The 25,087-nt window shown below is 32.7% G+C and overlaps 1 protein-coding gene across 1 annotated transcript in view; it reads left to right on the top strand.

Moving 5' to 3' along the window:
* DACH1 (dachshund family transcription factor 1) overlaps positions 1-25,087 on the top strand; it is a 407,110-nt gene that overhangs the window by 279,032 nt on the left and 102,991 nt on the right. The window contains exons 4-6 of the mRNA XM_070240348.1: positions 557-729; positions 13,840-13,975; positions 17,213-17,347. Of these exons, the coding sequence (XP_070096449.1) occupies positions 557-729; positions 13,840-13,975; positions 17,213-17,347 (444 nt within the window). The remainder of the gene's footprint in view (positions 1-556; positions 730-13,839; positions 13,976-17,212; positions 17,348-25,087) is intronic.

The raw sequence follows: 25,087 nt of genomic DNA, 5'->3' as shown, positions 1-25,087 counted from the left end.
CTCAGGCTTCTGCTACCCACCCCCGCAGGCCTGGGGCACGTAGCCTTGCAGTTAGTCATCCTTTCCACCATCTTCAGCACGGCCACCTTCTGCCAAATGGTACGATGGCATTCTGTAGAACTAAAAATGGTAGTTGCAAAGAAAAAAAATTGTCTAATTATGGAATAGTAAAATATAGGACATAATAGATATACTACATTTAAATAAATAATCGTGCTAAGCTAAAGAAGACCCTAGTATTTTAAACAAGAATTGGATTGATCAGAAGAGTAATATAGCAAAGAATTGACCATTTGTATTAAGCACATGACGAGTGGCTTGTGATAAAACATGGCACCAAACTAGTTAGCTTTAAGCCTAATTTCCCTGAGTGGTGAGTGGGGTATTGTTGCATACAAAGAGGACAAATATTTTTCCTTTGACTGTCGTTATCAGAACATTTTGAATGCTACAGTTTTTAATGATTTATGTTCTTAACCCTTTAATAAATGATATATACCATGTTTCATCGTTTTATTTGAACAGAGCAATGATGATATATGTGTATTTTTTATAGGACTGGAACTTCCTTTTATGATGATGCCCCATCCTCTAATTCCTGTCAGCCTACCTCCAGCATCTGTCACCATGGCAATGAGCCAGATGAACCATCTCAGCACCATTGCCAACATGGCGGCAGCAGCACAAGTTCAGAGTCCTCCATCCAGAGTTGAGACATCTGTTATTAAGGTAGTTGTTTTCTCACACGATTGTTTTATCTTAGGCTAAGCATCATTTAAGCCACCATCTTTCAATCCATTTTTCTTATTCCATAAGTAATTCTAACTCTGAATAACTAAGTAATAGTAAATAGATTACAAGAAAAGTCACTTGCAGTAATTAGAACCAGGGGTACAATATTTAGGCAGGCTAGGTTAATTTTAAGTTCTCTGTGTATGTATTAAGAGAGAGATGAACATAGGAAATTGAATGGTATATTTCAAATACTGTGTGTGCTTACATGTATGATTGTGTGTGTGTGTTGGGGGTGTGGGTGCATACCTGCATGTGTGTGTCTGTGTGTGTAGTGTTATGAGCCTTAAGGTGTGGAAAATAGTACCTGATTTGTTTTCAGACCAGAAAGGTTGAAGGGTTAAATTATGGTTCTGCCACTTACTAGCTGTGTTGCCTTGGGCATGTAACTCAATCTTTCTGATTCATTTCTACATCTAAAATAATACAGTGTAGATGTAAAAACTAAAGAAAATAATAAAATTGAAAGTTTTTTATAAATTCAAAAGTACACTGTAAGTGGAAAATAAGATGATTGTTATGCATACATCACATATGTGTGTATATACACATTTTCTCTCTCTCTGTCTCTCTCTGTGGGGGTATGTGTATACCCTTAACTGTGTGTTTGTATACTTTTTCATTCATATATTTTATAACATGTATTTAAAATCAAAGTACTTTAAATGCATCATCAGAATATGTTATTAATTTTTAAACTAAGTAAAAGATACCTCATGCTGCATTATCCTTATTTGACATAATAATTACCTCATTTTTCTCAATATAATACATTTGAATTTAGGGGAGCCTCTGAAGTGTGTCTTACATAAAAGGACCTGTTATAATTCTCATTCATTGCTGATAGAAATGCAAAATGGTACAGCCATTCTGGAAGACAGTTTTGTGGTTTCTAACAAAACTAAACATACTCTTACCATACGATTATATATTACCCAGCTCCTTGGTATTTACTCAAAGCAATTGAAAACTGATGTCTACACAAAAACTCACACATAGATATTTATAGCAGCTTTTTTCATAATTCTGGAAACTTGGAAGCAACCAAGATGTCCTTCGGTAGGTGAATGGATAAAAAGAATTGTGGTACATTCATATGTTATGACTTTGTTAAATTAACTATTGTTAAGAGAAACACAGAGTGCCTGATGGTGAGCCATGAGTCAACAACAGACTACAAGATAAATAGAGAAGTTTATTGCTCATAAGTCCTGGAGGAAGTACCCAGCATGCCTCCAGGGACCACTTGGGAAAGTCAAGGCAGAGTGCAGACGGGGAGCAAGGCAGGACCTGGGGCAAATGCCTTTATTAGGCTCCATTGTAGAAGTACTTTGGGATCCCAGGCTAGGGCTGGATTGGTCAATTCAAATCAGAAGAGCAGGGACTTATCTAAGAAGAGACTGTTGATCACAAGGGCTGTTGGGGAAGTCCTATCAATATCACAGTATCAGGAACTTACATTTGCTTGTGACTGTGGCTGCTATCTAGGGTATGCACTTGCATGAGGAAGTTAGCGTGAGTTTAAGGTCTCTGCAGGCCATTTGACTAAACAAAATGGATGCCCAGGCAGCAATACCATGGAGCAGCATAAGTAAACTCTTGACACCATACAATAGAATATCATTCAGAACTAAAAAGAAATGAGCTATCAAACCGTGAAAAGACATGGAGGAAACTTAAACTTATTCTGCTAGGTTAAAGAAGGCAGTCTGAAAAGGCTGCACACTGAAGGATTCCAAGTGTATGACGCCCTAGAAAAGGCAAAACTATGGAGAGACTAAAAGGATTAGTGGTTGCTAGGGGCTGGGGGTGAGGGATGTAGAGGCAGGGCACAGGGGATTTTAGGGGAGTGAAAATGCTCTGTATGATTCTATTATGATGGATACATGTCATTATACATTACAAAAAGGCCCTGTTACTACTTATACAGAATGTTGAATAATATACAAATAGCAACTTTTCATATAATAATGGCTCTATAAACAGAGATGTGTACTAGTCCCCCATATCATTTTCTGAAGTATCCTTACCAGAGGAAAAATAATAGAAAATATCACAAAAGACCAAGGTCCAGTTCTTAAAAATCTTTACCTGAGAGAAGGCCAATGAATGCTACATTGTCATCAGCCAAGAACTGGGAAGAGAACCTTCAAAAATTCTCCTTTATTCTGAGAGACTTTTAGAGGATTTGTTTGTCACCAGAAGATTTGTCAATCAAGGTATCACCGTGTAATTCAATTTATGATCATTTTTGGTAACAACTATTATTGAGAATTCAACATTCTCATCGCCTCACTCATTGAAGTTACCTAGAGGAAGGTTTTGGCTGAAGAAAAAACGTTTATGTGTTCCAATCATTGTTCTTGATGGCTACTTTTTAAAAAATTAAAAAGAAATATTAGTTACAAGAAGTGATTATTCTCATTTTTTAAAATTTAGTAATAATTGCTGTAGAGAATCATCTTCATAATATTAATTATATAATTTTTCTTTTCAAAACAACGTTTTTGTTATTTTTCATTTAGATAAGATTTAGATTCATAGGTGAAGTAAAAATATGACAGAAGAGCAGATTTTAGCAGTTGGAAATCATAATGAGTGACTTAATAATGAGCTGTAGATAATTTCGACATGAGTTGGTAGCTTACATACCCCTGGATCTGAAAGGCTCCAGTTGCATCAGGAGGCTTAATTTATTTTATTTTTTCAATATGAATATATTTCAAAAATAGTTTGTGCTACATCTAATGTTAATTAGAATACTTAGATAGTGAAGCTTCCTTTAATAAATGCTTGGTTGTCAAAGTTTAGGAAAGTAGGAGGAAGCAGTTGGGTTTCCTCTGGAAGGTGTCTTTAGAAAACAATCTAGATTATTGGAAAGTCAGCAATGTTCCTGTGGTGTCTTAAATTAAGGTTAGGAATAGAGAGGGGGGAGATAGGGAGAAAGGAAGGAAATACGTAAAAAGGGAATAAGAAAGTGAGAGAGCACTGTGTCTTGAAATGTGTGCCAACATCTAAGTTATAGTGATATCCCACTTCCTAGTCTCTTGGGGCAAATATTTTCAGACACTTGGCTACAGATAGATTAAAGGAAATTCTCTTGAATGTGGTGGTCGTGTAAATGGTGATAGTAGCTAAGTAGGAAACAATGGCTCCACTTGAGAATGATTAGAGAAAGTAAAAGCTGATAGTTTTAATTGCCAACATCAAAGTGAAGTTCAATTGGCCATTGTGGAAGTTCTCAAAGGCCTATTTGCCATTTTCCTTTAAAGCTATCTGTCTGTATAGCTTCAAATTTAATGCCGATAGGTGAAGATTATGGAGAGCAGACACGTTTCAAAAAATAGATGAGACAATTCTAATACTTTTTGCTAAAAAATACAAAGGCATGGCCTCAGAAAATAAGGTTGAGGAATAGATTCTCTATGGAATTCCAAATATTAGGGCATACAAGTTAGTAAATCAACTTGTATAAATTTAGATATAGTAGATTTTATAGTACAAGCAGTATTTAGTAAACCCAAATGATATATACTAGTTAAACTTAATTTGGTCAAATTTTTATTTTCCCCAAAGAAAAAGGTTGACTCCTATGTCATATTACATAGTATGGGGCCCAAGTGGGTAATTAGAATAGTGCCTGCAAGTTTGTTTGCCTGTAGAGATTTTAATTATGACGGCAGATTAAAAGTGAAATATTAAATACCAAAGATTTACCTCCATCTGAAGGAAAGATTAAACAAGAGAAATAGCCTTTGCAGGGAAAATAGAAGTTTGAGAGATCTTCCATGTGCCAGGATACACTATTTGCAGTAATGAGAAGAATTAAAATTAAAACTCAGTCTAAATGAGAATGGCAATAAGACTTTGTAGGATAGAAGAGAAGCAAAAACACAGCTCTGAGAGTTACATATTTTAAAATATTCTTTCTGCTACGTGCTTTTCCGTGAGGTAATGGAGCTCCAATGATTTTCTCATAAACCTATTTATGAAAATGGACATACTGGTACAAAGAGGGGAGCAGGGTCTGAAAGCTGCCATCCTTGGGTGAAGTCCACCCTTGCTGCCAGTTTTTGGATGAACCATAAGTTAAGAATGGCTTACATTTTTAAGTGGCTGGGAAAAAAAATCAAAAGAATAATATTTCTTGACACAGGAAAATTAGATGAAATTCAAATTTTAGCATCTATAAATAAAGGAAGTTAGCAACACTCTTTAATTTACACGATGTCTATGGCTGCTATCATGTACAAAGACAGAGTTGAGTAAAATATTTGCTAGCTGGCTCTTTACAGAAAAAAATTTGCTGATCCCTGCATTAGAGATCTGATTGACTCAAACCCATGTGAATCTTAGGCTTCAGACAATTGAGGCAGCTCAAACTAAACTATCAAACACTATGGAGCCACAGGATTTGGTGTTGAAAAAAGAGAAGAAATTAAAAACATTGAGGAAAAGAAAATTGTATAGATGAATAACATTGCTATTTTCTTTAAATACTAGTGTTCATGATGGAGTCTGCCAAAGTATTAAACTTAGACTTTCTCTGGCTCATTGTCAAGAACTACTGAAAATATTTTAGTACATAACTTTGAGGAGGAAATGGACATATACTGTTTAGACAATAATAATTCTAATTCAAATCCCTAATAGCCAACTATCTGTAAGAGTATATTAAATTATTATAAGCTCTATATCAGTCTATTATGTGTTAGTAAGACCCATATATTTTTAGTGTTTAGCATTCGTAGAACTTGAAGAGACATAGATTTGGAATGTTAGATGTTATATAATCCAGCTTTCCCCATGGTGGAGAAATAATTCCACTGTCTCTACCCATTTTTATATATCTAAGCTTTTGTAAATGGCCTATTCTATTTTCAGTAAATTTTCTAGTGAGGAAGATATTCATTAATCAAATTAAAATTTTCATCTCAATAGCATCTACCCTAACTTTACTATATTTTCTTGGAAGGAAAATGTTTACTAATTCTTCTGTGTTCTAGCCATTTAAATAAATAAGTCCTCTAACATAGTACTTTTAGTGTTTCTTTCCTCCAGACCAAATGTTTAATTTCTTCTGACCATTCCTCATCAAGGTCTTGGTTGACCTTTTTTCTTCACATCATCTCTCTCCTGCCTAGCCCCTCTCATACAAGATTCTGGAAGTGAACCAGCCAGTGAAAAGACAGTAGAACTGACATAAACCTCAATTTGGACAATAGTTTATAAATACAGTAATAATTTATAAGACTGTTTTGCTATTTGAATATGTGACTCAGTAAATTTCATGCCTTCGCAACATGAAATTCAACTAAGCCAATTCTTCATCTTTTATTTGTATTAGGAATTTTCATTTATCCATGTTTATTTTCTAGTCCATTGATTTAGACTCTGTAGATACTTTTGAGTGTTAGCACTCTAAATTCTCAGATTAGCTATTTATATCATCTTTGTATCATTTCCAAATTGTAAAAGGATGTATTACTTGTATTACCTTAAATCACTGAGGAAAATAAACAGTATAAATCAAGAGATCAATTCCTCTTGTCATTAGAGAATTCCTAATAGGCTGAAATGTTCTACTAATTGATTCTCTTTGGGTGTCATTCATCAAGTAACTCCAAATCCCCCTGAATGAATCAATATTTTTCTCAGTTTTTATTTAATAAAGTCACAATGATATCATAAGGACTTTGAAAAAAGTTCTTGCTGAGAAAACATTGAAAAGAAGAAAGGCAGTATATTTTAGTGTTTAAAACATGAATTCTGGAGGAAGACCTCTTGAGTTTGCATTCCAACTGTACCACCTCCTTGTTATGTGACCTTAGACAAGTTACTTAGTAGCTCTGGCTTTGTTTCCTTTTCTATACAATGGAGTTGATAACTTTACTATCTCATTAGGTTGTCACGATGATTAAATTAGTATCTAGAAAATCATTAGAATCTTTGTACACTGACATTGTCTTCATCTCATCACTAGTTTTATTATTTTTTCCTCTAGTATTTATGATCATCAGTTTAAAAATAAGTTCTAGATTCTTTTAAGGAAACTGCGTCAAGCTTTTGACAAGAAGTCACAATTGTATAGTAATACCTCTCTCTCTCACTTTCTTTTTCTTTTCTCCTTTTCACCCAACAAAACTGTATTTTGATTTTGGGGGTTTTGTAGTGCAGTAGTATACAAAGCGGATTTTTAAATACATTTTTTTCAGATTTCAATTTTCTTCAGGGATAATATAGAATGGTTTTTGAGAAATTTGGCAACACTCAAATTATCCTACGTTGTTGAATAAACATCTTTCCTCTCATGCCACATTATAGGGTTTTCTGATAACAGGAAATATGACTTAAATTTGTTAATATTCTCTGCCAACCTGGTGTATTTGTATGTGTGTGTGTGTGTGAGAGAAAGAGGGGGTGGGGAGAGTGAGGGGAGAAACATACTTTATGACATTCTCATTTAAAGACTTAACCATTGAGAAAACATTTGAAAATACAGTGTATAAATTTTCTATTCTCTAGTACTTTCCTTCAGATGCTTAATATACTATAGTAGTAAATAGGACTTTACGTGCATGAAGTTTAAAATGTTTAAAGATTATAAAAACTAAAACCAAAGTGATCTGATTCTCAAAGTACGTTAAAATCTTAGCACAATGTCATGTGCCTCATGTTTGTTTTTAAGTACGGAATATTTTATTTTTGGGAAACCATAAATAACTCTAGATGAAGGAATTACTTTTAGACCTAAAGTTTTTTTTCACGAAAAGTGATGTCATATAATCTTTACTTGAATTTAGAAAACCAGTTAATTACGTTCTCTTAATGTTCCTTTGAGTATTGATATTAAATGTGAAAAGAGGATGCTAAGAAGAAGAAAAAGTGTTAAAATACAACCACCACTGCGGATATCATACATCAGTGTATTCCAAGACATCACATATATTTAAATTCATGAGTTTGTAATAACACTAAAAAATCAACTAATTGTTCACCTTTGGAGAATTCTAGGGAATTGATTCTTTTAATGGACAAATAAAGGTATAAATAAAGGATAAAAGGGGTAGAATCAAGCGTTTTCTTGCCTTTCCCATACAAACTGTCCCTCAGGATATCCAAATATTTCACAAGGGATATTTCCTGTTCATATACATTTTTTGGCAAATAAATGACTAAGGAATGATATATTTAGAATACCACCAAATTCTAAGTCCTAATGAACTGATAAATCTAGGCCATGATCATCATTGGTGTCTGGCATCATAAAATGCAACCAAGCAGACATTATGCGCTTCTGATGGAAGCGCGCAACACCATCTATGAAGTAGTCTTGCCCCCAAATCATCTTGAATCAAGTCTCCAGATCTAACTATGCAGGAAATTCAGGGGACAGAACAACAAAGAGACAAAATAGATCCATTCAGGAACTGGGTAGGAGCAGTTCATAGTGGTGGTGGCCTCTAAGAACTTACACACTGCCTTAACTAGATAAAATGTTGGCTTTTAACATCTTCCATGCACAGTTAGTGATGCCAATTAAAGGCACTGCTAGCCAAAGTCCGAATTTACCTTTTTCTCCTTGCTTTCCTCCCTCTACTCTCCCTTCCTTGAGTGTGGAGAAGAAAGAAATCCTATCTTTTAATTAAACACTAGTATTTATTATTACAGAGGGATGAGTTATAATTTCTGAGTCAAGACTGTATTTTGTTGCTTAAAGTAAATAGGACTTTATATTGCCAAAAACGTGGTAATCTGAAAAGGCTGCCTGGGTTTTCATACGGATGTGGGAAAAATATAGTCCCCTGCCAGTACTGAATAATAAGTTCAAAGAGACAGTAGGAGAATAAAATTGTTTATGGTTATACTCAGGGGTCCTACCAGTTTCATATTTAGTACAAATGAATATTTCTTGAGTATCGTCATCAAAACAAATAAAAAGAACTATGTAAATATCCCTTGAAACCTCAATTTAGAACTTTGAGTCATGCAGTTTTAATGGTGGCTGCCTGATCCTCTGCTATATGCAAGTGTATCGGCATAACTTGCTATGTCTTCCAAAAGCACTTTTTAACATTTTTCTGAATCCAGGATCCCTTCTGTTATCTGCTCTGTTCATTTTTCCAGAACAAGGGAATTTGGATGTCACACTTAATCAGTGTATATGTTCTGGACTTCACTAAGAACGTTTACTAGTTTATGATAGATGCTGTGTGGGGGAAAAGATTTTTGTCAGTTCTGTTAACTTATATATAACCAGAGCCTAGGACTCTGGTACACATTATGCGTCAGTAAATATTCTTTGAATGAAAGAATTCAAGTTTGAGTTGTTTTAAAGCTCAAGAGTTTGGATTATATAAAGTCCTACTCAACTTCAATTTTGTAAGTTAAAAGTTATATATCAAGATAACATTTAACGTTAGAAATATCTTCTCCCCACTTCCATAACATAGTCAGTGAGGGAATTTCTAACTATAAACAGATGAAAATGAAGACAGTTTTAAAAAGAGCAACACAGAGTAAAGCTAGAAGAAATCCTTTAGAGAAATGAGTTGTGGTATTTTAGACTTAGTCTAAGAAAATATTTTAAGTGAATAAAATACATTACATTTTGTGGCAGAGAGGAGGCAGCTGAGAATATGCAGTTCTTTAAATGGTTAATAAATTATGTGTGCAATGCTGAACATTTTATACTTTTTTATTTTAGAGCTCTAGAATGCATCATTTCAAATTTCATCTTTTTTTCTAATTATTCTGGAGACCAATACTTCTTGTTCTACCCAGAGGCAGTAAATGCAGCTTTTCCTTTATTGTTATTCTGTTACCATTAGTTTATTAGTATGACCTTTTTTTTCAGGGAGAGAGTATTCCTCTTAAATTTTCATTTATTATTGTGGCTAGTTTTATAAAGATGGAACATTGCAAAAGATTGTGTTTTATTGATTGGTGGAGTTACGATGCAGGACTATAAAGCAGTGTGTTGAAGTATTAAATTAAATATTCTTCCTCTTTGTCCTACTTCAGGCCCATCCTGGAGGTTAAAGGGTATTACACAAATGAAATGATAAATCCAGTTTACATAGTTTCCCTATAGACGTTGAACTGCTTCTTTCTTATTATGTCTGAATAAAACTCATTATCTATTTTGTTTCAGTAATAATTGTGAGATTCTCTCCTAAGCAATTCTTTACTGTCTCCATTATTCTCCACCGTATAGCATACTCGGGAAAGGCAAGCATATAAATATGATAAAAGAATTAGCTGTTGAAATAAATTAATTTATTGTGCAACAATGTATTCAAATCTTACTTGCTCAATGGATTTTACTTTAATGAAATTCTTCAAAGAACAATACATCATGTTCCAAAGATTGAAATTATACATTGAGTGAAGTGACTGAATATGTTGTCTCAATTTATAGAAAGTTTCAATTGAATCCTTAAGCTTTTAAATCATAAAAATTTGCATAAATTAAAATATTTTCTTTAAATAAAAGTATTAAGTATTGTCCTTGTATCCTCTGTTCTTAGACAAAAAATTAGAATTAAAGTAAAAATAAGCTAAAGCTAAATTAAATACTACAATTTCACCTATATTTTCCAGGCCTTAAATTATGCTTTTAAGATGTATTTTAAGTAAAGATTTTACTCTAGTTTATTTTTGGCCTAGTTTATTATGCGATCTTTAGACTATTTTGAATGTATAAATGAATAAGGGAATAATGCATGAATGAAAAGAATCATCAAGAAAAACGACAAATATATTGACTAACAAAATAATTTTCATATTTATGTGGAAAATAAAATAAACAAATAATTGTTTTTAATGATATAAGTATTTTTGATAGAGTCTTATGCATTAAATATTTAAGTATTTTATGAGTTAAATATCTCAGGAAAAAATAAGTTTCTCGTGCTTTCCATTAGCACCACTAAGAAATCTATTATGATAGGAAACTCAGACTTGCAAAAATGATTTTAGAGAGATTGATTTATTTCCAGATTGTTCTTTATCTCTGTTCAGTCAAACATGTGCCACAGCAAATATGGACACTCACATAATTATTAATAAGAATATTAAAATGTATTGATGAATAAACATTGATGTGAGTGACCTTTTGAAGAAAATCGAATGGCTAATTTAGAAAATTTTTATTTATATGAAAATATAGCAATGTTCTTTCTGAAGTACATATCATGCATTTTTGTGTAATTCAAGCCTGAAGAGTTAGATGTACTAGGCATTAGCTTTAAAGCAAAGACAAACTTGTGTGCCTCTTTGTCAGAATTTCAAGAAATCAAGGTTAGATGCTTTGTAGTGTATCTCTGGTCATGTATGCAGTTAGCTATAGCATAGCTTACTAACACATTTATATAGACTGTAAAGGAGTTCTACTATACAGTTTTATAAATCCGTACTCTATAATAAATGCACAGATACTCCAAAAGAGATACAAAATCCAACCTTTGAATGCTATGCACAAGCCAAGATTATCCTTTGATTTGTGATTGCAAAGACTTGATGTGAGCCTTATTGCCTTCTTTTTGGATTAACAAATTGTGGTATATTTGTACAATTGAATATATTCAACAATAAAAAAGGAATAAACTGATACATGCAACAACATGGATGAATCTCAAAAACATTTTGTTGTGTGAAAGAAGCCGGACACAAAAAGTATGTACTATATGATTCCATTTTTATGAGATTCTAGAACCAGCAGATCTACTCTGTGGTGATAGAATTTAGAAAGTGGTTGCTTATAGAAATAAGAGGAATTGACTGGAAAGGGGTATGAGGAACATTTCTGGGGTTATGGAAATATTCTAGATTGTGGCAAAACTTATCAAACTGAACATATAATAAATGTGTAGTTTGAAGCTGCTTCATGGTTTAGGGTAGGGGTGAATGTTAAGAAAAATTATTTATCATCTCAGTGGCTTTTAAATTATAATTAGAAGATAGAGGGTAACTTTTGGCATCCAGATGTGGATTCCCTGCTCTTTTAAATCAGATATGTGTTTGTTTCTTAGAAATTTAGGTCATTTGTTTGCATGTGGACTAAAGAACTTAGACCAATTAGAAGCATAGCTTGTTTAATTTATTTAGTTTAGAAAAATCAGTGATAATGTGTTCATTTTTTGTGTTATTTGAGACAGAGATTTCAAAATATTTTAATCTGCAAATCATACAGTTGAATACCATCTTTAGTATTCTTTAGTATAACCAATGGATCTTGCGCCATAAACTTCCTTGAACAAGTTAATTGTAAATTTTAATATTTGGAGTGTGTGCCTCTCCCTTTCCCTCTTTCTTGCCCCACCTCTTTCTTTCTCATTTGCTCATTTGCAGTCTTTTAAATGTAGTTCCACATGACTTGCATTAAAAGCCCATCCTACTCCGGTGTGCAAGCCAAGGATTGCCAGCCACCACCAGAAGCTAAAGGGAGGCAAGGCAGGATTCTCCCTAGAATCTAAGAGGGAGCATGGTGCTGCTGATGTCTTGATTTCAGACTTCTTGGCTTGTAGCTGTGTAACTATCTCTGCCTCCATCTTCATATGACATTTTTCCCTTGTGTCTTCACAATGTGTTCTTGTAAGGGCACAAGTCATGTTGCATCAAAAGCCCACCCTACTCCAGCATGACTTCATTTTAAACAATTACATCTGCAAATGAAGTCACATTCATAGGAACTGAGGAGGGTTAGGACTTCAATCTTTTTTAGGGACACAATTCAATCAATAACACTCAGTAAACCAGAAACCCTGGGAGTAAAGCCCAGGCGTGGGCACATTTAAGAACTTCCCAAGTGATTCTAGTGCAAAGCAGGATGGTGAACCATTATTGGGATAATGGAACCTCTGAGACCAAAGACATGCATGACCCTCATTCTCACTGGTGGAACAAAGCCTTGTTCTACAGAGCTTCATCCTTGTTTTCCATGTTACGTTAGCCATTGATGTTTTGAAAACAGCTTCCTACAGGCCAATTACATTTTAGAACTCTTTTCTTTTAAATTTTAAAAGTCTGTTCTTCTAGTATTTATATCTTTGTAGCCTAATAAGAAATAAGTTACTTATTATTTATCATGTATCATGTCGACGTTTACTTTTACACTTCCAAATATTAATTATTGAAAAGATAGGTCATCTACGTCTATGTATGTTGATATCTGAAAGTGTAAATATCTTGATGCTCCAAGAAGAAAATGCTAACAAATGAGTATCTCATTTCTTAATCTGTAACTCCATTTATAATAGCTTGTTGGAGACAGTTATACAATGTATTTGCACATTAGTCTAATAGGGAAGGTTCAGGGCTTAGAGGGGAAGGTATGCAGTGAGACCTGAATGTTTAGCATCAGGCAACATGATACCAGATTTCCCTGGGATGCAACTACTACATATTTCATCAATTTCCCCTCCTAATACATTTGTGGGGTTGAATTGGAACTAGAAGTAGAAGGTAGTCTGAAAATTATTAGAATTAAAGAAAATTATTCCAATGTTAAATAATAATCGATTTCCATGATGCCTTACAATGTGACCATCCAAGTGTGTCCAGAGCAGTGCCATGATGAAATGGCTGTTAACAACTCCTCTGGTATTATTATTGTGATCTGTCATGTTGATAATTTGTGTGCTAAATGATCCTTAGACACTTACTGAAGCAATAGAATATATTTAAAGATTTCTCCAAACTGATAATTGTCTAGAATTGAAAGCTGCTTTGTTTTGTTAATTCTTTCTTGTCTAATGGGTACTAAACTGGTTGTCCTTTTTTGGTGTCTCTTTTTATCCAAAGAGAGGATTGACACTTTCCATTACTACAGTGATGCTTACTTACAGAACTAGTTTCTTTTCTAGTCTTTCCCTACTTTGTCTTTGCTCAAGATAAAAAATGTCTTTTAATACAGTTAAATGTTGATGAAAAAATGTGTTTATTGTCTTCACATTTCTATAGTATTTAGAAAAATCAACGTTCCTTAAGTAAAGATCCAATGTATTTACTTCTTCTCTTCACCCCTCCCTTTCCATGGTGGTGTAGGAGCGAGTACCCGACAGCCCCTCGCCTGCCCCCTCTCTCGAGGAGGGCCGAAGGCCTGGCAGTCACCCGTCATCACATCGCAGCAGCAGTGTGTCCAGCTCCCCAGCACGGACTGAGAGCTCTTCTGACAGAATCCGTAGGTCTCATACTTTTACTTGTCACCGTTTTAAACTTTATTAGGTGCAGCTGGCTTTTCTAATCAAAATGCCCTCATTCCAAATAGATCTCAGATGTATCATGTTCTGAAGCTCTGTAGCAATAGCCATCTCTCAAAATTATGTTTCCCAGTTTGCAATATCATGAGGTATGGCACTACATTAGCAGGTTCTGATATAAACTCCCTCTCTTTGATGCCACACATAAAAATTTGAGCTATGAAACAGTTAGAGAAGGTAAGTAACCTTCTAGATTAGTTTCTGAAGTAAACACCTTCAACTCTCCAATATCTAGTGTCTAAGTATGCTGTTTATAGGTTATTCATCTTCATTCCTTCAATCCCATCCCTGCCAGTTTTTTAAATTCACTAATTTTTAGAATTCTTCCTTTCGTCTACAAAGATATCCAGAGAGAAGAGTAAAAGAAATAGAATTTAAAAGAACTGATTTTTAAAAAATATTTCTTAGTCATTCAGATGATCAGTAGATTGAGGAATTTGAAATTGGTTAAATTTTAGGATTTAAATTAGTATCACTCAATAATGCACATTGTCATAATTTATTGTTATTAAATTCTAAAAAGTAGGGCTATATTTTATTTCATGATCCTATTTTCAGATATTTAATCTTGGTCCTCATGCCCAAGAAAATTAAGAGTAAAGTTAAAATGTCATTCAATTAACTGGCTATTTTGTGTCTGTATAAGAATCTAGTAGTATTTTTCTAATAAAATGAACGTATTAACAGTAACTATCCTGGTTAATAAAACCAACATTTATTATATCCTTTCCAGGATTTAGTTATTATTTTATGAAATCAGGCTTATGTTATATAAACTTCATCTAATTACAAAAAATTATTGGAGTTATTTGGTTGTTGAGAACATTTTCATAATAGGAAAAACATTTCCTAGCAAGTGTCTTTATAAGTTGTAAAGGAATGTTTGCATAAAGCAGAAATCCTCAATACGGATAATGTTGAGGTAGATAACTTAAATATTAGGTTGAATTGTATGTAATAAAATTATTTTTAAAAATAGTCTATTATTGACAATTATATAGTTCAACATAATTCTAAATAGGAATACTCAATTTGGCCCAAAACATGTTTCCCTAATTTTGTAAGAGATGATTGTAACTGTTAATAAATAAATGGACACATCAATTGATAGCCATTCCCAAATCAATGATATTCCTGGGGCAAGTAAACCCTACCTCTCTCTACTTCAAACCATTTTTCAAATAAAATATTTTCTGTATGCTTTTGTGTTATGCTGACACTAGAGTCAGAAATTTAGTGATGAATATTTGGTTTCATCTCTAATGCTTTTATAAGATGTGGTCATTGGAAAGGCATTGTCCTTCTAGATAAATAAAAATAATTTTTTTCATACTACTTAAAAGGAAATATTGACAACTAGAGAAAGATTTGAAAAAGTTTGGTTGTTGTTAATCATTGTATTGTTTTTCATCCTTGATAGAAACAAAGGAGAAATTTTTGCATGAGTGGGCTACCATAATTGTTCAAATGGAAATAAATATATATCCATGAACACACACATATACCCAAAGAATTTTTGCATACTCATCACCCAGATTCACCCAATCCATCTTTCTGAAAGAGAAACCCCAATAAAGGCGTAATACCACTCTAGTGCCCCTGTCATAGACATCAGGCTTCTTTACCTCAAATATTTCATAGTTTATCTTCTATAATCAAGAAATTTATCTTACATAACCACAGAACAATGATCAAAATCAGGAAATTAAGATTTTTACAGTACTGTTCTCCAAACTACAAATCTTATTCAAATTTCACCAACTTTCCCATTGATATTTTTACCTCTTTTTTTTTCCTCACTAATATTTTTCATAACAAGAAGTTTTTCTTTCCTGGTCCAAAAGCAATCCAGGATCACATGTTGCAATTTCTCATCATATTCCTTTAGTCTCCTTTAATTTGGAATAGTTCCTCATCTTTTTTTGTCTTTCAGTACCTTGACATTTTTGAAGAATATAGGCCATTTATGTTGTAGAATGTCACTCAGTTTGGAATTTTTTGATGTTTCTTCCTGACTTAAGTTAGATTATGCCTTTTGGCGGGAATCACACAGCCAAGATAGTGTGTCCTTCTCAGTGCATCATTTTAGGACACATATAGTATTTCTCCATTACTTATAATAACTATCACTTGGTTAAGGTGGTAACTACCAGATTTCTCTACCATACAGTTACATTTTCTTTACCGTTTTAGATAATAAGTGTCTTGTGAGGAGCTATGTTAAGACTGTGTAAATGTTCTATTCTTCGTCAAACTTTTACTTCACCAGTCTTAGAATCATCCATTGAAGATTCTTCCCTGAGACAATTATTACTGTGGTGATTTCCAAATGGTAATTCCTAACAAAGCCTTATGATATTTAAAAAATCTCTATTTTCCAGAGAAAGTAAAGTTTTACAGAATGTTTCTTCGTCCAAATTTTTGCACAAAACCAAGATTTTCACAGGCAATTTATAAAGAAATTTATTGATTGGATTGTGAAAATCATAAAGGTGTTTGATCATCTACTTTATTATTTCAATAGTGACAGATTTCTCTTAATAGTACAAGAAAGCAACTATTTTTTAAAATCATTGAACCATTCAATAGATATAAACTGGGCACTTTTATTTGCAAATTTGAGTTCAAATCCAATTTTTTAAAGAAGTACTTTGATATCTATGAAACTTTGTGTTTTATTGACTAGAATAGGAAATGACTCTTGAAACAGTTATTTCAGTGCCTTAACTTGTTGAGAAATCTATTTGCCGTCTCATGCCACTAGAATTTATTTATTATGTTTAACATCATTGTGTTAAAGAGCATTCTAATGTTAATATTGTAGTTGTTGCAAAGTTAAGGAAGGTTATATACTGGAAAGAGAATGTGATGCAATAGATAAAAGCTTAAATACTTCATTAGTAGTGGTTGTAATTGTATAGCCATTCAAAAGTATTCCAGACATTTAAAAAAAGCATATTTTATGTAAAATAAAAATATGATAAAATGTTTTCGTTTTCAACACTTTTCTGCTTATCCTTAAGAATTATCATGGTTATCAATTTTAATGTTAGAGCATTATATTTTATTTATTTTTGAGTTCAAAAGTTTAAATAATTTATTAGAACATTGTGTGTTATGGTGTTTTTGTCTTTTTTCTTTTGTTTCGGGCTTAACAGCTGTCCATCAGAATGGGTTGTCCATGAACCAGATGCTGATGGGTTTATCACCAAATGTACTCCCAGGGCCCAAAGAGGGTGATTTGGCTGGTCATGACATGGGACATGAGTCAAAAAGGATGCATATTGAAAAAGGTAATATATGACTATAAGGTCTTGTTTTTCCTGCTCACCATATGAACTAAATTTTAATCATGGGATCAGGTATATTTCTAGATTATATAAAAAAGATGGCATATAAACATTTTAAAAACCGGCAATATTAAGTAAAAATTAAGCTTATTCAACAAAAAAGAAGTATGAATGAAGACCTGCCAGTTTTCTCTTATATAACAGGTAGGTGTTAATTTATTTTCTAATACACTAACAAAAGAGGAGACTTATTTGCTTTAATTGTTATCTCTGAGTTCCTGAAGGTCTGCTGTTTGTCTTCCTCAAAACCTGCAGGGCCAATCATTCATGTTACTTAGCATGACAGAGCAAGAACAAGATACAAAGAATTACTATGAATATTTTTTGGATTAAAAGACGCATGGTCCTTGGACCAGTCAGGAAACAGAAGTGAATCTTATCAACCAGTGTACTGTAGTTGTTTCAAAAGTGTATGTAACAAATAACAAAGCCCAGATTGTGCAGAGCTGGGAAAGTTTCCTATTTGTATTCATCCATATCAGCCTAATTCATTTTTACAGGCAAAAATTTGTGTTTTTGTGCCCTATTTCACGAAGAAATTGAAATATTATTTTAGTATGCATGTTGGAAATTTGTGCTTAGTAGATGCAAATTCATGTTTTCAAATGGTAAGTTTTGAATTGTGAATATAGGAGCTTCCACATTTTTTGCATTTTAATTTTATATTTTATAATTTTATTAATATAGACTGGGTACTTGACTATCTTTTTTGACGTGAATATCAAATAATCTGTGTTATGAAAAGGATTATTTCTTTGGAAAGCATAATTATACAAAAGCCACAATTAATTGGCTATCAAAAAGAAAAAGAAATAAAATTGAATGTTTAAATAATCAGAAAGAAATGATTGGCAAAAGACTAAGTTAAGGTGGAGCAAATTTTTTCCTAGAAAGGCTATTCAAAAGAAGTAAAAATGCTTACATAAAACCTTTTTCCATTCAACTCTGCTGAGCCCCTAGGGAGAAAGAATACAATATTTCTACAAATCAGATTATCTGCAGCATGGAATGTCAACGAGAAAATGATAATCTTTTCTAGGTGCCAACGTCAGAATCAAGGCATAATTGAGAGGGAGCAGCATTAAGGCCACTTCCTAATTATTTATTTTGAAATTTGATGTCAAGTATTATTACTAAGCTAGGTGGGCTAAATGCAGTACATCAGTAGGCCAGATGGTCTCTAAATGTTTAATTCTAATTTTTCCATGGGTTTTTCTTCAACAATGAATAAAAATGTCATATATATTGTGACTTATGTATATTTTGACATATGACTTTTATGTTTAATCAAAAAATCTATTTGTGGAAATATTATGAAAATTAGCATAGTGAGAAAATATAAAGCTTCACAGAAGATTTAAGTTTAAGTAATAATATTTAAATATAAGAATTCCTTGTTTAGGTTAATCAGCCATTCTCCACCAGGATTCTGCAAAAGAATAAGGCCTACAGAAAATTATTTTAGTGACTCATTTCTCAATCCTCCCATGGAGGCTGCATGGCTAGTTTCACTGGAAATGCATAAGAGGGAAGTTAATTTATGATATACAATGGAAGTCAGGAATCAGGGCTTCATTTTCTTGCAGAACCCTGGTGGGGAAGCACTGGGAGTGAAATATAAAAGCACTGGTAGTGAAGAGAATACAACCAAAGGCATGACTGGAATAATGAATTCTACTGGAATTTTTGGTGGAGTTTTCTACAACCCGATGTTCTGAGTTGAGCTGACATATAATTTTCGTAACTATTTCTTTTTTCATGAGTCATGAGTTTTATCTACTGATCTATCTATCTATCTATCTATCTACCTATCTATCTCTCGTCTATTTGTTATTATTTAACTTTTTACCATCAGGGAGGCTTTCCTGAAATACCATTCTGGGTTGATGTAGGGGCCCCATCTCTGGTTTTCCTGTATGCCTGCCTTCAAAATCTCCATTACAACATTTGCCGTGTATTCGGAAGTTATTTCTTCATTGACCTGCTTCCATTGCTAGACTGTAAACTCCTTGGAGTCATCCATGTATTACATTTGCTTTAAACAGACTAGAGAATCTATGAATGCATGCTGATCTGGGCTGAATTACTGTAAGATTCTGGAAGACAGTGAAGGAATGTTATCACAACCGTGAAGATCTTTGAGGATTAATAGGATGGCAAAACGTGGAATCACATACTTTTAGAATGTACATCTATGTGAAACAAAGGAATGTTCTGACCACACATATACACAAAAACTTTTTATATCACTAATGGTATTTCTTATCACATCCGAGTTTGTAAAATGCTTTTGTTGTCAGTTTAAAGACCGTGATCATATTCCAACCATTTTCCAATATTTTAATGTATATTTTATAAAGGAAAATAAGTTGTATTTTAATATTCTCCCTGGGAATATGAAGTTATAATTGAACTCATCTTATGATTTCAAATGTAGTTATGTAGTCATAGAAGTTGTAAGAGATTTTGATACTATTATAGTGTGTGTTTTGTTATATGCTGCTCTTGTACACACTCTCTCTCTTTTATCTATTTTTCAGCATACTGAATTAATAGTAAATATTCATAGGCTTTCTAGATTGATAGAGTCTACTAAATTAAAAATTGTTTTCTTTCATGACTACATTTATCATGTGCCTCATACTAGCCCTGTAACTTTCTTACTACACATATCTGTATTAAAACAAGCAGCTTCATTTAGAAACATTTGTAGAGAAATTAATTATATGTTTGTGTCATTTTAGGCTTGAACTTCCTATATGTAATTTTCTGCTTACCCCTTTAAATCATTCAAAAGATAATAATTCTTAGGAAAACATTGATGTTAAGAATAGACAGCAAAATTAATTTGTATGCTGAGAATTACCTTTTGTCTAAAATCTTAATCATCAGTAACTTGCAAGCATTTTAAAATTTTCTTAATATTAAAAACCTATTGACTCCAGTCTATTAGACAGAATATCAATTCACCATTAGCTGAAGGACCAGTAGTTTTACAGGCATTGGAATTCAGAAATACTAAGTGCTGAGTAGATTTTCTTCTTATTTTTAAAAATAAAAACACTCGAATATGCTTTTGAACCTAGGAAGAATTTAATTAAAGTACATTCAAAATATAAATATGAAAATGAGCTAGCATATCAAGAAGTAATATACATATAATATTGTTTCAGTCATTCCAAGTGTAAGAAGAAATGCTTTTAGTATTATGAACTTTGACTAAAATTAGGAGTTTATTAAAGATATATGCTAAGGAAAACTGAAACAGCTCACAGATTCAAAAACAATTTTATGTCTTCTAACTTTTCTAAAATATTCCAAGGTTTCTGGATTTTAAAAATATTGCTGAGCTTTTCTCTCAGTCTAAATTTAGTGGCATAGATGGTAATAATTGACCTTTGAATTATGTAACTAGGCTGAGTGGTTCTTTATGCTGTAGCTCTCTGTTGTTCCTCTGCGTATTTGTCCATTCATGTTAATTTACAGTCTTACTCTCTCATGCATAATTCGTTTCTTGGTTTTCCTTAAAGTGCTGCTATTTTGGGGCATGCTTTGTACCTTGCATGTAGTTTCATATGCACGTTTTTTGTTATTATTGAATTTATCTCACTTTTAATTTACTAAGAATTAAACATATGATACAGGCAAGCCTATAGTATCAGCTTTTTCCAGTTATAGAAAACTTAAGCATTTGTAGTTGCACTAACTACTGAATAGTTAATTTACTTTACTGTATTTCAGTGTTGGACTGTGTATACCAAAATGACATAATCAATGATAGATATTTACTGAATGCCAGATACGTGAAATAAACCAGATGAAATGCAAAAACTGCCCTCCATCTCTCTCCCTCTCCCTCTCTCTCTCTCTATGCTGTAATTGTACAGATTTTTTTTCTTGATATGCATCCTAATTTTCCCTATAATTGAGGCTTCTCTCTTTGTTTTCATAAGAAATACGAAAACTTTCTTTCATTGGTGACTCCTGCAGGAAATTAATTTCTGCCATTTTAGAAACAGGAGTAATTTAAGAAAAAGCAGGAAATACAGGGAATTTACTTCAATCCATAAAACATCTATTTTGTAGCATATTCTGCTTGATGGCAGTGCTCAAGGTTTCCAGTGGTTAACATACTTATATAAAAGATTTCCATTGGTACTCTGAATTGTAAAGTAGTTAGCACTCTGGCCATATTGGGATTTCCTCTCTTGTTAATGTTTTCTTCTTAGCATCCAACTTTGTGGACCATTTCCCTCCAAAACACCTTTTGTAAAAGTCTGTGCTATCACTTTTCTCAAGTTTGTGGAAATAATTTTTTTGAAATATATTTCCTTTTGCATATTTCTCATTGCTTAAAAATTCTCATTTTGCTCAAATTAGGATTGAGCTTTCAAAAATGACTTTTCCTTTTAAATTGTAGATTGACATTACATAAATTAATTAGTAGTATATGTTATATACACATATATCAAAAATCTGAACGTGTTACTGTCTCATGTGACTATATAGTTGTATGTGGAGTGAAAGCCTCCTTTCTTTAGAACTTTCCATATTTTGATAATGTTAACACACAAATAAGGCCATGAGTATTTTCATTTCAAAATTCTCTAACATGCAACTTCTCCTTCATTTTTATCCTTTAGATGTAATTTCTCTTGGTATTTCTTAAAGTCTCCTATAAAATATTCTCCCTAAATACCTACTCACATAACTTTATTCTTCAGTTTCCAAATTGTCATAGAAAGGTGTGCGCTTAATTCTGATACTCAATTCTGTGATTCACAACACTGGATGACAAACTTCTCTAAATCCTGGGGCTCTTTCCTGAGTACCTGGCAGGTTTCACATGGGAAGCCACAGCTCAGGGGAAACTTTCTTAAGGCGTTGCTTTTATTATTTTATGAATTATAATTTGAGAAACAGAGCTTGCATTAATACTTCAATGATGACTTAAGAAAATCCTTACCATGAAATTCCCATGACATACCTGTAGTGTTGGGCAATTGGTATAAAATATGGGCTTTCGTGTTTATTTTATTCTCCATGTACCTTGCTGACCATCCTGTCACACTTTTCTCAAACATCTTCTGTCCTTTCCCAGATGATTTGGTTTCTTTCCTTACCTGCAATGTATGTGCCTCTTTATCTCTTAGTGCTCAGACCAAAATTATTCTGGGCAGAAGCTATGTTTTCTCCTCATCGTTGTATACCCAGCACAGAGTCTAGCATCGGTGGATGCAATAAATTTCTTTTCAGAATTAAGTGAGATAATATATGTCTGGAGCAATTGATGCATATCAATATTCCATGAAACAATTAGTACTATCAAATTAACTAATGGGTGTGTGGCTTGCTTATATAGATAGGAAAATATACATGTTATGAACCACTGAATTATATTATCTGTTTACAATTTGTAATATCACAGTGATCATTATTTATGTTTGAAGCCAAATAGGAAAATTGAAACCACAATATTTTAGAGAATGTTTTGATTACATATGACAACATTGTAATGTGCACAGTTTTCGAAGAAAAAATTACTAAAGTAGCTATGTTAATCAGATATTTTCTATATCAATGATTGTGAAAGTAATTGGCTGAATAAGTTTTTATAATATTAAAAAAGTTTAATTTCTTCAATACAATTTTTTTGACCCTGAATTTATTCAGTAAATATATTGAGGAAAACAAATATGTCTGGTTTTGTAAAACATAGGAGGTATTGAGTGTCAGATATGGATGGGCCGCAAGAGAGTGGGTCCAAAATCAAATGAAATACTCTCTGATGGGCAAGAATTCCATCTTTGAATCACTCATACATGTCACTTATAGAATGAACTACTTCAATTTTACCTAGAGTAGAATTTACACTTTCCAGGAATTTATTATTACATAATAAATATGAATATTATTATAAGAAATAGATCCATTTGTTGATGCAGAAGACCTCAGTTGCTTCTCTAGGACATGTGCAAACTTTAGGTTTTGGTTACTTTTTTGGATACTTAGACAATTGAATCATATTGATACTGTTGATAATTTTCGTAAACTATATGCCAAAGAGATTTGAGATATTTAGGCTTGGATACGTTATAAATAATCATAATACACTTATAATAGTTTTACTCATGGTGAGATAAGATGTCTTCTCCTCATGGAAAAACCATAATAGACTATTAGTTATTCCACTTATTCTGCTTTATTTTCTTGAACCTTTTTGATAGGCACAACAACTGACTTCTTCGCTGTTTGAGAAATATATTTGTGTTGTCATGCCAATGGCTAATATTTTTAAAGTGTGAAAAGTGAGGTAGACAGTAAATTACTAGTAGATTAACATATTAGTTCCACATATAAATTTGCTTCATGTAATGATTTATTTGTGAATCATTATAAATGTATTTATTTCATTTCCTTCACTTAAGATGTTATTGGCTTAATGAATTGATTATCTCTAATTTTTTATTCTTCAGTTTTTTCACACATTTCCTAAACCTTAGATTTCTATTTTTGCCTGTTTCTGGTTGAGATTTTATATAGTCTGGTGTGGAAGTGATCTAAAGGAAATGTATACATTCTTCTATGTGTGTACTTGAGAATTTACTACAAATTGAAACTTCATTTTGGAAATATTAGCTTACACTTGTACATTTTTTAGTGGAGCCGAAAGTATTGTTACCTTGTACATTTTTATTTCGTAAATGAACAGATATGTATTTTTCTCAAAGAACTACAACTCTTTTCCTCCCTGATTAGACATATTTAGAAATGTACAAAAACAGAGGCCATTAAAAGTTCAGTGACTCAGAGAGCTTTCTTAATATTTTTTTAATCTAAAACAAAATCTAAATGCTGAGCTTCTGCAGATAGGCTCTGTATGATAGATACTGTTTTTATAGAACAAAACAATAGAATATCTACAATCTCCTATGTTTCAACCTAGTATTTTTGAACAATTTTCTGATCTGGGATGTAAATTAAATCTCTTCTAAGTAACTAAATTTAAAAAAATGGAAAGTAAAGGCCATGTAAAAATATCTTCTCAATCTTGCCTAACATTCACAGTCTGCTTTCATTGAAACTTTTTTATATTCTCGCATGTGCATATGTGTGCCCCTGCACATGCACAAACACACAGGATTTACTTTCAGTTGATGGATGACAGAGTGATGTTACTTTGAATGCTACGTTATGCGTTAAGAAGCAGAGTAATAGCCCCCTTGTCTCTTGTGCTTGAAGCAGTTAGAATTCCTCCATCAACATGATGAAATGATTTAACACATTCATTCAGCCTTGTTGGCAGGACCTGTAAGATGATAGCAAAGCTCAGGTAAATCTTAAAGACAATGGAAGTAATTTGGAGGAGTTTATATGACACATCAGGTCAACAGTCAATATGGAACTCCTGGCTATTATGTTTAAATGCATAGTAACCTGATAGTATTTTAAACATATTTTAAAAGAGAGATTGCCCACATATTCTGGAGAACTGGGTACAATGTTTTACATTGACTTTCCGTATCTACTGCCACTCAATCTTGTGGCTTTTGGCGAACTATTCCTAGAAATTTATCTGATAACTTCTGCTCATCGTAATCTGTTTTGTTCCAGTAGAAGCCATATTTAAACTTTCTTTAAATTTTTACATTGCCATTGTTGCTAGTATCTTATGCTACAGTT

The sequence above is a fragment of the Equus caballus genome, chromosome 17 (genome assembly GCF_041296265.1).
Source record: "Equus caballus isolate H_3958 breed thoroughbred chromosome 17, TB-T2T, whole genome shotgun sequence".
NCBI lineage: Eukaryota > Metazoa > Chordata > Mammalia > Perissodactyla > Equidae > Equus > Equus caballus.
The sequence above is the reverse complement of the archived record's forward strand: the minus strand, read 5'-3'. Positions and strand labels throughout refer to the sequence as shown.